Raw genomic sequence first — 14773 nt, forward strand, 5'->3', positions numbered from 1 at the left:
GCGGGCGGGTTCGATTCGGCGCTCTAAGGCTCCGTTTGGCACGGCACGGCTCGGTACAACGCGGCTCTGCACGGCTCGACTAGGAAGAGAGTGCGCGGGCTGGCGGGATGCAGGCACGGAGCACGGCGTGGGGGACATCGGGCTGGGTGCGGGGTGCGTGCTGTGGTGCTCAGTGCAAGGCACGCAGCTGCGTGCGGGACACGACGGGGTGCAGGCTGCGGGGTGTAGGGTGTGTGACATGTGGCGTGGCTCCTGTCACCTGCACCGCTCAGCCCCTGACCGGAGGCGTAAGAATCTATCAGCTCCCGGGGCCAACCTGCCTGAGGATGTGCCGTGAGCCAGGTGAACGGTCACAAGGACACAGCAGCCCTGGTGGCTCTCAGAGCCAGGAAGGCTGGGGGCCATCCCTGCGGACTCACAGAGTGCTGTGAGCAAGGTGTTTCCTCACGTTCATCCCTCGGCTCTGTGCCTGCAGCACGTGGCCCTGTGCATTCCCACATCACCCGTGACGAAGGAGCTGAGACCTCACTGCTGGTGTATGGGACTGGGGCCAGCAGAAGGCACCAAGATGGGGCATTTCACAGGGCCCATGTTCTACGGGAGCGTGACATGGAGGCACCAGCTAAGGTCAGTATAGAATCATTGCATTCAGGTTGGAGAAGACCTCTACAACCCCCAAGCCCAAGCCCACCCCACCCCACCATGCCCATAACCACATCCCTCTGTGCCACATCTCCACAGTCCTTGAACACCCCCAGGGCTGGTGACCCCACCTCTCCCTGGGCAGCCTGTGCCACTGCCTGACTGCTCCTAATACCCAATCCAAACCTCCCCAGATGCTCAAGTCTCCATCTCACCTTTTGCACACAAACTGCTGAGATTTGAATGAGACATTTGCCCTGCTGTCAGCCTACTTTGGAACAGCAGAGGGAGGAAAGCTGAGCACGCTGCCCAGAGTGGTGCTGAGCCCAACACACAGCCAGGAAGGCACGGTGGGTTGGTGCAGGGCAGTGGGGCAGTGGTAATTCAGCCCGCAGGACACAGGGGAGGGCATTTGAATTATAAAGTGCAGAGCCCTTTGCTTTGGGTACAACTGTAATTAATGTGTAATCAAGATATAATTAAAAGTTACTGCCTTGGAAAAAAATCAAACAGAGCCAAGCGTGTATGTGTATAGGGGAGATTTAATTAAAAATGAAAGAAATGGGGGGGGGGGGAGGGGAGGAGGAGGGGAAGAAAAGAAAAAAAGAACAGGTTGGGAGAAGGTTGCGAAGTGCTGCAGGAGCATCAGATTTCTGCACTTCCCAGCACCCCACGCAGTGATGCAGCAGCGTGGCAGGGCTGGGCCACGGCAGTGCTGTGCCCAGAAGCCTGCAGCAGGCAGTGTTTGTTTGCAGGTAATACATTCTTCAAGGTGTCCTTTGTCCTATGCAATAATAATTCATTCCAAAGCCACAGGAAGCCAACATCATAGAACCACAGAATGCTTTGAGTTGGAAGTGAGTTCTAAAGGCCACCTGGCCCCACTGCCCGCAATGAACCGGGACACCCACAGCTCCATCAGTGCTCAGAGCCCCCCTGGCTGGATCCTGGGTGTCTGCAGGGAGGGGACACCCACAGCATCTCCTGGCAACCCTTCTGGGGGGTCTCATCACTCCGGCCATCGCAGAGATGGCTTTGCCCAATTTGCTGCTCTCTGAAATGCCTCTCATCGAGTCCCCACAGAGCAGCTCATTGAGTTGTGGAGTGTCTGTTCAAGCTCCATTTCCTTTCTAGATTCTTCTTCATTAATATTTTAATTAACACCAATTCCCTGAGCAGATTGCATTAACTCAGGATACCTCCCAGATAGAGCACGGAGGGATTAAATATAGCAAGCACTGCTCTCTGCAAGCTGGTAAACCAGCGAGGCAGCAACCTGCTGGTGATGTTAATAACAGAGGGATTTGCTCAGACTGGCACATGGTGGGGGATGACTTCCCTGTCCCAGAGCATGGCACTGGGCAGACACATCCCTAACGTCTGCAAACGGCCTCCCAGTGGGAAATCCCCTGCGGTTTTTCACCTGCTGCCATTGTTCCCCGTGTAACGAGCTGCCGCCGCCCTGTGTCACCTGGCACGTGTCACCTGGAGACGGTCACAGGCACAGCAGGTGCGGTAGGAGCAGGGCAGGAGCACGCTGCTGTCCTGGCATTGCCTGTAGCGGTGCTGGATCCTGGCTGGTGCCAACTGCCTCCCAGGAAGAATCAGCCCAAAATTCCTGTTGTAAGGCATTTGAGAGACGCTGCTCTCTCTGAAACCCCTACCACCTCCATAGCATCACAGAATCGTTCGGGCTGGAAAAGATCTCTATGACCCTCAAGCTTAAGCCCAACCCCCTTCCCCCCCCCCCTCCATGGCCTCTGACCACGTCGCTCAGTCCTACATCCCCACGTTTCTGGAACACCCCAACGTGTCTCACTTTGCCCTTCCCAACATGGCGGCCTCCTGCCCCCGCCACTCCTAAGATGGCGGAGCGATGACAGGTCCACGCCCACTATTCTCTCAGCCAATAGGCGGAGACGCGCTCTTCCGGCGGCAGCCAATGGCGGCGCATGGCGGGGGGGTTGGTTTGGCGGGCGCGCCGTGATGGCGGGTGCGGGTGGCAGCGCGCTGCGAGAGCTGCTGGGTAGGTGCGGGGTTGGGGGAGTGGGAGTGGCAGTGGGTGGGTGCGGGGTTCTTGATGCTCCTGGTACTCCTGGTACTCCTGGTACTCCTGGTACTCCTGGTACTCCTGGTACTCCTGGTACTCCTGGTACTCCTGGTGCTCCTGGTGCTCCCTGCAGCACGGCAGAGATGAAAGGAGGGATGGATGTCCCATCTCTGCCCTCAGCTCCCCTCCCCTCGGGCCTGCGCCATGCTCACCCCATGCTCACCCCGGCGCAGAGCCCCGTCTTCACGCACCCGCTCCCAGGCCTGGTGCTCTTCCTGTGTCCTTGATGCAGCACTGGGGTCGGTTTGGGTCTTAGGGCCGGCCTGCAGCAACATCAACGGCGTGGGCTGAGGGCCCTGTGCTGTACAGCGATGCCCCGCGGTGCTGCTGGGCGATGGGCTCAAACCTCGGCATCAGCACAGCTGTCCTTTGGGGGCGCCGGGGCACAGAGCCTCGGCTCCTAAAGAAACCCAAACTTCTCAGCAGGGAGAGCCAGGAAACGGAAAAGCAGCTTTGGGAGCACTGCAGAGCTCCGGGCAGCCGCTCTGCGCCTCCTGGATCGTCACCAGAAGCTGAGCGAGCTCCTGCTGGAGGTAGGAGCAGGCAGGGCCATCCTGGGACAGGGCAAACCCAGCGCCTCTCTGTTGTCACCAGGTTTGGCTTTCTGTGCAGATGGGGGCAAAATCTGGAGAGGTGATTCGATGTTCTCTGAATTACCAAGCGCTTCTGACTTCTGTGGCTGTCATTAGGATAGCCTGTGTCATTTGTCTATGCACAGACTTCAGCCAAGATCCTGTCTTGGCTGTGCTCTGCCTCTTCCCCACACACACTACAGAATGTTTTTGATTTTGCATGGACAGTTCCAATACTTCCCATGGCTCAGCAGCAGGATTGCTTTTTCCTCTACAGAATGTCTCTTTGTATCAGAAAAAAAAAGAGCAAAAACAAACAAACCAGAAAAGGAAACAATATTTTGCTGTTTTAGGTATTTATAGCACTGTGGCTTCACTGCTGAGACTTGAAAGACAGGAATCCTGGTGCTGCTGCTGAGCTGTTGGGAGCTATGGATGAATCACTTTGACCTGTACCTCTTTTTCTCTGCTTAAAATGAAGATAACTGTACTTCAGTCTCTTGCATGATGGCCTGAAATCTCAGGTTTACCATGGCCATGTAATGGTTTAATTTCATTTCAATTGCTCCTTCTGCATAGAACGCCAGAGCTGCTAAATATGCTGTAGAAGGAACAGATCGATGCATGTGTGAGTAAAAGACATGTAAGACTGCTAGGTTTTTGTTTTGCTTCCAGGTAGAAGGTTCAGTCAAGCCAGCTGGAGAGGGTGGCATAGAGCACCAGGAGTCATCATCAGAATCACTTATCGGTGAGTGACAGATTGATGGGAGATGAGGTGGAATGGAATCGTTCTTTACACACCAGATTTCTGACTGTTAAATGCAATTCCAATTTTGTATTCTTCCCAGTGTTCCTGGTCTGCCATTCAGCTACTCATTTCTTACTTCTCCAGTAAATGGCGTCCCTGGCAAGATCTGATTTTTCTGTGTTTTGATCTGGAATTTCTCTTCACAGTCATGTGCTTGCACCTTTTTATTTTTCCTCCCACGATGTCAAGTTTCTGTTTCTTTTCTTTTCTTTTTCTTTAAGTCTCTGTTCTGCAGGAACAAGCCTCAAGGTTGGGTGTACCTGCTGCAGTTTTGGCAGCCAAAAATGCTGTTACCAAAATCGAGCAGATCTGCCAGTCTTCTGCAAGCCCATCTCAAGCACCTCTGCTGAACTTGGACCAGAGAGTAAGCAAAGCAGCTTATATTTTGCTTATCAAGAAAACAGTATTGATGGTTTTGACTTTAAATCCTGGACTGATAAAGATTGATAAGCCCTCTGTTCTGATAAAGATCCAGGCACACAGGAGCCAAGAGGCCGATCGCTCATTCATGTATCTGATCCGCTCACTGATACGTGGCACTCTTCTCCCCTATGGAAAGCTGCTAATTTTTGATAGCTTTCCTGCTGTTGCCAGAGCATCTCTCCACAACAAGATGCAGTCACCACTGGTGTGCTCCAGCCTTCCCTGGTGTGGCTCAGTGTCATCGTTGTTCCATCTTTATCAGTCTTAGATTGCAGTGGTGATGGCCTTCTCCCCAGAACCTGGGCCATGGCTGCTGGCTCACGTCCCCCCTGAGGAGCTGTCAGGTGCCAGTGCTGTCAGCTTCTAACTCAGCCTTAAGGTGAAAGGTTGGGCCTTTCATCAGCAATTCTCTTTGCTATTCAAGTCTTTAAAACCACAAAGCGGGGGAAAAAAAAAAACCCAGCAAATTGTTTTTGTAAGAACGTGTTATTTATAAAGGAAATGATGTCTGCTTCATTTTTGGGGTGATTCCAGGAAAAGTTGTCTTGCTTGCTTCGAACAGCCAAGGATTTGTTGGAGAACAACGTGTTCAGTCGCTCACACTTCTGTCAGGAAATCTGGAAAATGAAGGTGAGAGTTCACAAGGGAATGTTTGCCATTTAGATTTCAGCTATGGGATCAGAGAGCGTGCTTTTAACCCTCTTGACCTGTGCAGGACAGAGAGAACTCTAAGCTGGACTACTGAAATGCTGCCATCTGCATTCCACTCATTTTGGTGTCTTTTTGTGATCTGCAGCAGTTTTGCCATTGCTCACCCCTGAGATTTTAGACTCTGCACATAGTGAGCATGGCTGGTTCTAGGAAAGGCACGGAAAACACAGGATCTGGAGATACAGCATGGGATTAAGCTTGCCTGGGGTGTTGCTGCAGTTAATACAGGCTTTGGAGGGTATTTTCTTTTCTGCTTAGCTTCACTGACCTGCTGTTATCAATGAAATATGTTAATAACTGCCCATCTGGGCACAGGTTCCCAGATCAGCGCAGGATCTCCCAGCTGGCTGTGGGTCCCCATGGTCCCAGTAGCCCTTTGTGTGCTTTGCCAGTAGCACTCAGTGGGCCTTTTGGCATTCTGGCTCCCTGCTTTATTTATCTGGGACTTGTGATAAGCCAGAGCGAGTTCATGCAGCAAATGGCATGAGAGAAATAGGATGGCTGATAACAAGTCGGATTGTTTCACAAATGTGTTGTCTTCATTTCATTTGGGTGGTTTGTTCTGTGAAGATAAGTGGAGCTCTGGGCAGAGCTGAATACTTGTTGTGAGCCAGACAAATTTGGTTGCTTGCTGCTGTGGTGGGAAAGAGTGAGAAGACTGACCCATGTGGATAAGAAGGTGCTCTCTAGTCTCAAATGTCCATTCATGGGCTGAAAATAGAACTGTGTGTTTTAAGGGCTGATTAAAATCTTGTTCCCAGGTAGACACGGAGATCAAGTGCTGCTGTACAAGTGAGACTGATAGAGTAAAGGATTAAGCTGTTGAAAACGAAGTACTGGGCGAGGCTGGGGTCAGGCTGAAAAGCAGCTGTGAGTCAGTGCAGAGGGCTGCTGCTGCCTGCTTTGCTCCCAGGACTTCCCCTGCAAGGAGTGGAAAGCATTTTATTTCTGGGTCAGGGTTTCTGTAGTGGGACTGGAAGGAGCAGAAGCTGCTGCTGCACCATTTTCCCTGCCTGGTGCATCCTGGAGCTTTGCTGGCACAGGGTGCTCTCCAGGACATGCTCTTCTGTTGGGAGCTGCAGGTGATGTTACAGGGAGGTGGAAAAGGTTTAATCCACACCAAAGCAGTGCCTGGTGCTGACTGTGGCAATGGCTGGCCTGGTGTTCAGGAGCAGCTCAGGTGGTGGTTGCTGCTCCCCTGTGCCCATAGGCCTGTCTTGTACAGCTGCAGCATCTCTGTAGGCTCCTCTAGGGAAACGGGTTTGAGAGAGCAAAACTGAATCACAGAAGCTAACAAGGGGAGAACTAAGGGGTAATTCTCCAATCTTATTGGTTCTGAGTGAACAAGGCTCTAAATGTTCTCTGGGATACCACTGCTCCTTTGTCTATTCAGAATTAGGATTCAGCCAGGGGATGAAGGCTGGCATATTTATGACTTAACGTGGAAATGTACAACGATGCGCCTAGCCCTCAGTGTTTGTAGGGAGGGGAAACCAAACACAACTTTTCCTCACCTGGTATTGATATGTTAGTTTTTAAATCTCCATAGATCCTAGGCTGGGTGACCAACGAAATTTGGTTCCATTTCTTTAGTACACTGTTATCAAAACATTCAGTGTGAATTATGTGCTGTGACCAAATCGTGACCTTCTTGGTAGGACCTTCCAGTGCTGGAGGCTGTGTGGCACCTGCACACAAATGGCATCACTGGGCTGGCAGAGCTGCTGGAGAGGTGAGTGGAGGTTTGGAGGTTTACACACATGTTTAAATCTCTTAAAGCCTATTGAAATGTAATCGGGGATTAGTCGTGAGTATTCTGGACTAAGAATACAGTCAGATGCTTGCAGGTGATCAGATTAGCAGGATTTAAGAAGTTAGCCAGGGTTTGAGAGGTTACTCTGTGTTAATTAGCACGGTTCAGGGCATGGTGACTGCTTGTTCCAGGGCTGCTGAATCACTTGTGATGTGGGACAGGATGGTTGGGTGGAAACTGCCACTAAAGACCATTCTAGTTAATGTTCTACCTGATTCTTTGTTCCATTGCCCCAGATGGCCCTGCAGGGATAAATCCCAGGCCGTTTGGGGATGGTTCCTAACCCAGCCCCTTTGGTTCGCTGGCTGTGCCTTGAGATCTGCCTGGAAACTCAGTGAGAATTGGGGCTGTTCTTGGCGAGAAGTCTTGCTTCTGTCCTGTAAAACCACTGTGTCAGTGAGGTGTGGCAGAGGTCATCTCCAGAGGATGGCAATTCTAAGGGTTGATTTGTTTTTCCCAGTATGGAGCTAACCAGGAGGATCAGTTACTCCTGAAGTTCACGTCGTTATTTTATGGCGTTGAAAGAATATTACTGCAATCTTTGGTGCAGCCTTTGATGCTGGTTTACTTGTCTGTTAATGGGACAGGAAAGAAGCCTTTCAGTGCTCACTGTACTTCAAGGAAACCGAAGAGAGTTTGATTTTTTAATGTTTTGGAAAGCATTTTTATGCAAATGACTTAGAAATCAGAATGAAAAATCTGAAAAGATTTTAAATTGGAAGACCTCAAAAATGATGGAACTCGGACATGAGGTTTCACATGTATTGCTTTTCATTGTTGGTGTTTGTTTGGGAATCTTCTTAGGAGGCAACTCAAGCTCTTGCTGGACCAGCTTACAGCAATCTGCCATCCAGGGCAGAGTCTCACACGGTGTTCTCCTTCCTGAGACCAAGGGGATGGCAGAATGAAAAACCAAGCAAGGAAACGTGGAAGGGATTGAACTGAATGTGCTTCTGTTTGTTCCCAGCAGTGTGGATGGCCGTGCCGTGGAGGAGTGGCTGTGCAGCAGCCTTTGTGCTCTGTGTGAGCGGGCAGAGGGGCCCCCCCAGGACACAGAGAATGTGGGGCTCATTCTCTCAGGCAAGGAGAGGGTCTGGCTGCAGCCAATGCTGTGCTGGTGGGACGCTGGGAGCTGAAGGACGGGGGCCTCGCAGGGTGTTTTCTGATGTTGCTTCAGAAAAGGTGCTACATTTAGTTCTTAGTGAGTTCTTCCCCTTGAGATGCTTGGTTTGAATTCCTGGATCTCTTTCACATGCGGTACTAAAAGTAGAGCTGCAAGATGTGCGGGGCCAGCAGTGACAGCGCATCAGGTAAAGAACACGATGCTGATGCAAAGTGCCCAAAATATTTCTAATGAGAAATGTTTAGCAGCTGATAATTTTTTCCCCCATCTTTTTTTCTATTTGGAAACATACTTTCTGCTTTTATTTAGAAAGAAATCACGGCACAGTTTCCTCGAAGGGCTGTGGTCAGACCTTTGGCTCAGTCAGTTGAGCAAGTGAAACTCACATGTGTTCTGCAGTGGTAAAAGAGAGAGAGACCTACAGACTGCTTGGTCTGAATAATCCTTTCAGTTCCTTTGCTTCTTGGCACTGATTGCTCTAAGCTCTTTTTGCCCAGGAGTAATTTTACTCCATGAAAGAAAAAAAGAAAAGCACTGAGCAGTCTTGCTGACTGTGCTGTGTAGCCAGCGAAGCTTTTCAGACAGCAGTCCCGTTGGGAGGGGAAAGAGCAAGTGGTTTTAATGAGAGGGGATGCTGTAACACGGATTCCTTCTTGATTTGCAGACTTTGCGATCATGTTCCTTCAGAATGGCTTTCAGCCTTCAGAGCTGGGGAGAAAGCTGGAATTGAAGAAGGTCCCCCATGTAAGGACAAAAGGAAACTGATGAAAATGGTTGGTTAAAGAAGTAGATGCCTCGTATAGCGCTGCCTTTCTGGCTGTAAATCAATCTGAGTTAGAGCAACAAAGAGATTTTGGGCAGTGCTCCAGTTAGGAGTGGGTGAGGAGGAGATGCTGAAACCAGAGCAGAGACCTTTCTAGAGGGAATTTCTCCAAGGCGACTTGTCAAGGACTTTTTAGCTTCTTTGGTTTCACCTTGACTGCTCTTTCCTGTCCGTTTGTATATGAGGCATGGGATGCTGGTAAGCATGGAAAATGCTTGCCCCTCTGCCTCTCTGTATGTGTTCTACACCAGAACCCGAGGTAGATGTTGAGCTTTAAATCAAGTGGGACAAAACCTTTTCGTCGAGTCAGTTTGCCTTTTCTGCATGAAATTCAGCTGTTCTCAACACTAAATGGTCTTAATTTGTCCCTTCTGAGCAGATCTGCCATGCTGTTTTACAAAGAATGCTGACATGTAAGTGTTCTTGTGCTTTGTAACTTTTAGCAGTTGCTGCTGTTTGCTAACTTAATTTCCTTCCTCAATACTAAATCTCTAAGAAATTCTCTTTCTGGGATGCTTTCTGTACACATTTATGTCACTGATGTTGTGTGTCTCCATTTTCCTCTTTACTTTTGTGAAGTGAGTTTCTTCTATCACCACAAATAACTTCTTGTTTCTCATGCTAGTTCTTTTTGATCCTCCCAGCTGCAACATTGGGTAGAGATATCTGAGCAGGCTTTCAACAAGCTCTGTTGGAAGCAGTCCAACCGTCAGCAGCACAGAGGGTTGGTTAACTTATCCTGCTTGTTAAATTAAACGTTGAATTTACAAAGCCATGTGCCAGCAGGCCATTCTGCTGTCTCACATTTTGGATTTGCAAACTTGTGTTTTGTGAGACCTCATTTTTTTATGTAGAGCAAAGACCTCTGATGTACATGCATAGCCTGCAAACAGGCAGTGTTCAGCTGTCCCGTGCATAACGTGCCTGTCGTGCTGCTGCTGAGAGCTCAGGGGTGGCAGTGCCTCCTTTGCAGTGCGGATCCTGATGCAGGAAGACTGAACTCACTACAGGATTTTGTGTCGTGTGTCACTGGTGATATCGTGGCAGGTTGCTGTTTCCACTGCACTGCTTTGCCTGCAGAAATGTTCACTTACAGCTCCTCGTGGGCTCCAGACCACGGTGTTAGCCTGATCTGACTGTGTGCTGCTGTTATTTTTATGACATCACTTTGCCCCTTTCCTTGCTGTCACACTTCAGCAACGAGCTCAGTGCTGTTGTGAAGATGAGCACTTCTTGTCTGTTGCAAAATGACCAAAAGCCAGGACACAACACAAAGATTGCTCCCAAACATCCCTCCTGCATCTCTGCGTGGGTACTGCCAGCCTGATCCCTCACCCTATGTCTTGCAGACAGCACTGCCTGTAGACAGATGCCTTGCAGACCTTGCTGAGCAGTTCTAAAAAGGGAAAGCTGCAAGGGAAGTGCTTCATTATTTAATATGTATGAGTTCCATCTCAGGTGACCCTTTAATAGCGCTGGCACTTGAAAAATAACCCTCATAAGCTCAGGACTAGAGGGATGTGGGGGGAAGCAAGGCAGGCTGCTGGCAGGCAAGGTGGAGTCTGCGCTAACCTGCTCTTCATTTGACCTTCACATTTCTGCAGCCTGCGCTGCCACCAGTTGCCTTGCAGTCTATCTGAAAATACATTACATGTTTTGTATGAAGTACTTTTGTTAGTGCGTGCTGTCGGGTCATCTTTGAGGAGTTTCACTTAACTCATCAGCTGCTTTGAAGAACATGAGGATGCTTTATGTAAAATAATTCGCGATGAATGAAGCTGCTCACAGGGGGAGCAGAGGCTGACAGCAGCCTGGAAGCACTGTTCTTCACAGCACTGAGCTTGCTGCACTGAACTCCTGTGCCTAAGGATAAGTAGAGCTTATCTCCTTTCCTCTATTCGCCCCTGCTTAACCTGAAAGCATTCCTCTGCAGGGGAAGGCAGTGTTACTTGCTAGCCCTGTGGACTGCCCTACAAAAGGCACGTGAGGGATGCCAGTATTGGTGCCTCGATTTGGTAGATTTCCTTCTCAGAGTGCATCACTGAGATGATCCTAATGAACAATTCCTAATGAACAATTCCTAATGAACAATTCCTAATGAACAAAGCAAATGTTTTTACTGTTGGAAGAGGAGGCTTTTGAAGGTGGGCTGGGACCAGAAACAGAATTACTGCAGCAGCAGCCTGTGAAGTTTGGGATCTCAGCATGTGGGCTTTGAGGTGTGCAGTCTTACAGTCTGGACCACGTGCTGTGTGAGCTGCTGCCTGTTTGACCTCCACCGGTCACCCTAGGACAGGCCTTGCTTTAAAGGAGTGCTGCTGAAGAAAGGCAACATGAAGCAATCACAAAAGTGTGGCATTCCCAGCAGTGCCCTCTTTGCTTGCTGAGGATGGTGAAGATCATTGTCTCAAGGCACAAATGTGCAAACCTCTGCCTCCAGGCTTCTCCCAGCACAGCTTTGCAGTGTTTGCACTCGTGTGTGCACTGTAAGGATTAGGTTTGGAAATTAAATATTAATACCTGTCCATTTTTAGATGGCTTAATTATTAGCACATTCGTGGGAATGCTTTTAAAGTGGTTCAAGGTTAATGTTAATAGTTTTTGAGCCTCAGTGTTACTTTTGAGACATTTTGGTAAGATTTTAATGCTGAGGAATGGTGTGTTTCCCTAATGGGGTCACCTTAACTGTTAGTGTAGTGTCACAAATCTTTCTGCTTTTCTCACTGCCTTTTTTGTGTTTTTACTCTGGGGAACCAGGGGTCCTCGATGCTGTTGGTAAAGAGAAGGAGGAAGATGTCTCCACATTGCAAGCGATGAGGTTCTGGTAAGAAACACTGTTGCTCTGAATAAGGGAGGACTGACTGTAGTGCTGTGCATCGTTTCTGAATGTTTTCTTGTCATTTGCAGGCTGAATGTATTTGATGTGTCCATCTATAAAAGCGCAGTTCATCCGGATTCCTTGCAGCAGTTTTTTAGACACACTCTGACTGAGATTCTTACCTACAACCCACTGCTGAAAGGTAGGAATAAGTGGGGGGCAGAAGTGTCTCTGGGTTTGTCGTGGGTCAGGAGCTCTATCCCAGCCAGTGGCTGAGTGGAGTCCAGCCTGGAGAGCAGAGCGCAGAGATGCTGTCTCACTCCTGGTTCTTCCCCACCCTCACAGTGCCAAAGGAGATGAAAGGTTCAGCTGGACTCTGGGCTTCAGAGAGCTGTAGTTCAGGAGGAAACTTTAAGGTGGAAAATCAGCAGCTCCAGGCAGAGCTTCAGCCAAAAGCTCACGTGAAGTGCTGGGAGAAACATCTGCCACAGCCTTTGTGGAGCAGGCGTGGGAGAGCTGTGGCCTCTGGGAATAGTTTTGGCCAAAGGAGAAACTGGGTGGGAGAGCTGGCACTGCAGAGAGCTTGGGGCTGAAATCCTGCGTCCCTGTAGGTCTTGCTTGAAGCACCGACCATAGCCTTCCTCTGCTCACTGGATGTCCATCATTCACTTCATTTTGGTAGATCAGTTATGACTGCAGGAAGGCTTCTGTCCATGACTGCTAATTGTAAAGTTAGATGTCTTTAGGAAGAAATTACTTTGGGGCTGCACAATCTCTGGTGAAGTATTGTCACTCCAAGCTACAATCTAGAGCTCCTCACAGGTAGTATGGAAGAGCTGGTCACTCTTGCTGGCTTCCAGTTGAAAGAGATCTTTGAGGAAAAAGATGGTTCCTTGCTGATTCTCTCTGCATGCATTATGCTGGCTGGTGAATGCATGATCCCAAGAAGAGCTCTGAGATGAGAATACTGTAGTAAAATGACAGAGTCCATCTTCATGTAGTTTGTATTCCAAAGATGAATGGGAGAGAAAGGGTTTCACCAGGTAGCTTTAGCTTTTAGTGTTTGTGGCTGTGAAAGGTAAAGGGAAATCTTATGTAGTGAAGTTCTGTGTTGTAGACATTCTTTTTAAATCTGTTGCTGAGGAGACAACTATTAACGTGCTCCTTTTTTTTGAGTACAGTGTCTGATGCCATCCACAAGCAGAGAGAGTGGAGCTTTACAAGGACGTGTTCGCTGCTCACTACCTTGTACTGCAAAGTAGGTCTTCCAGGTTTTGCAGAGAGAACATCACTGTGATGATCTTGTATTCATTAAAATATCTGGAATGGGATTATTTAAAAACAGTGCATTGCAGAATCTGAAGCAGCTGCCAGGAGCTGCAAGCAGGACGAAGCTTGAAGGGAAAGTACGACTGGAATTGTTGTTTGTGCAGCAATCCAAATGAGTACAAAGATAAGAACTGAAGATGTAAATTTTCGCTAGTACAGAATATGAGATTGCTTCTGAAAGAGCTGGGGGACACCTGTGTGTTTTAGCCATTGCTGCTTCCAAGCCAGAACAATATCTGGCCCTGCAAAGCTGATGCAAAAGGTGCACGCAAGAGAGCTTGTGCCAAGAGCATCCACATGTTAATCTTGACAGAGCTGCTTTCATTCCCTCCCAGCTGTTTGTGGCATTCAGTGCAAAAGAGTCGATCTGCCAGCTGCAGCGAGTCCTGGAGACACATGAAGTGAATTGGCAGCATGTCCTGTCCTGTGTTTCCACACTGGTGGTCTGTCAGGCTGAGGCTGAGCAGTTGTTCAAAGGTAAGTGGGTGCTGGCAAGCCTGCAGGCTGGCACGTGCCTCTTGCTCCTCAGGTACTGAATGAGGAAACCATCCAAGTGCAGCAGCAAGTTCATAACTTCTGCTCTGCCGTTTCTGTAGGGGAAAGAACCACAGGAACTCACCCTCTCCATTCAGGTGTTCTGTGCCAGCTGTGATGTGAATACCAGGCGTTGTGCCTGGTGCTTCCCTAATTTAGTGTACAGCTAAGAATGACTGTTTAATAATTGCTCTTATGATTATGTGGTGCAGTGATTACTTAATTCTTCTGAATTCTTCTATCTTTGCTGTTAGGGTGCCTTACTGATTATGTCACTGCTGGGCTCCCTGTAGTTCCTGCAAGTTGAAATCCCCAATTGTTTGACCACTGAAAAAACATAAATGGGTTTCTAATGCACGATCCTTTGGGGCAGATGTTTCATTAGATGTTTGCCTTCATTTAGTCTATCGTAGCTCAACTGTATACAGCAAAGGTTGAGGTTACTGTTTTGTGTTTCTAGATCTCCTGAGCCATCTCCTGATAAAGGCCTTTGAGAATTATGATATGGAAAATATGATCACTGCATTTCTGATAGCCCGTCAGGCTGCCCTGGAGGGCCCTGCTGTGTTCATGCCTTACTCTGAGTGGTTTAAGGTAAGACTAAATAAGACCTGACTGCTAATCTTTAAGTATGTGAGAAACCTGTGCATAAGGAATGCTTTTCTGCACACACACACACACACACACAAATAAATAAAAAGCCTGGTTTCAGACTAGATCACCAGGAATTTAAAGCCAAGACAAACAGAAACAAAAACCCAACAAAGTAACAAGTGATTGTATTGGTATTAGGAATAATGTAATATTTATTATTGCCCTTTGTGTCTGCAAATAATATATTCATTTGGCTTTCTCTGGTCCTCCCTCCTTTCATCTCTCAAGTACATCTTGCCTTCTCTAGTTATTTGTCAGGAATGCAGACATGTAAATCCTGTTATAATCATCAGCTTGGATACGTTTCAGTATCTTGATAACCAACAGTGTTATGATTGCATAATTTGTGGGTTGTTGCACATGAAGCATTCCTATTTCCTGGATGTTTGCATGCAGCTGTAATTGGTGTGTTT

At 48.5% G+C, this 14773-nt stretch overlaps 1 protein-coding gene across 4 annotated transcripts in view; it reads left to right on the forward strand.

Annotated features, from left to right (window-relative positions):
• The first annotated feature begins 2628 nt into the window (after window positions 1–2628).
• The window catches only part of FANCA (FA complementation group A), a 32358-nt gene continuing 20213 nt past the window's right edge, over window positions 2629–14773 (forward strand). For 2 of the 4 annotated variants that reach the window (XM_048958782.1, XM_048958781.1), the window contains exons 1-14: window positions 2629–2668; window positions 3176–3285; window positions 4000–4072; window positions 4354–4496; window positions 5090–5185; window positions 6925–6998; window positions 8050–8159; window positions 8867–8946; window positions 9405–9438; window positions 11783–11849; window positions 11933–12045; window positions 13025–13101; window positions 13508–13649; window positions 14167–14300. In XM_048958782.1, the coding sequence (XP_048814739.1) occupies window positions 2629–2668; window positions 3176–3285; window positions 4000–4072; window positions 4354–4496; window positions 5090–5185; window positions 6925–6998; window positions 8050–8159; window positions 8867–8946; window positions 9405–9438; window positions 11783–11849; window positions 11933–12045; window positions 13025–13101; window positions 13508–13649; window positions 14167–14300 (1293 nt within the window). Of the gene's footprint in view, window positions 2669–3175; window positions 3286–3999; window positions 4073–4353; window positions 4497–5089; window positions 5186–6924; window positions 6999–8046; window positions 8160–8866; window positions 8947–9404; window positions 9439–11782; window positions 11850–11932; window positions 12046–13024; window positions 13102–13507; window positions 13650–14166; window positions 14301–14773 lie in introns of all 4 variants that reach the window. The other 2 variants (XM_048958783.1, XM_048958780.1) reach the window with 2 other exon arrangements.

The sequence above is a fragment of the Lagopus muta genome, chromosome 12 (assembly GCF_023343835.1).
Source record: "Lagopus muta isolate bLagMut1 chromosome 12, bLagMut1 primary, whole genome shotgun sequence".
Taxonomy (NCBI): Eukaryota; Metazoa; Chordata; class Aves; order Galliformes; family Phasianidae; genus Lagopus; species Lagopus muta.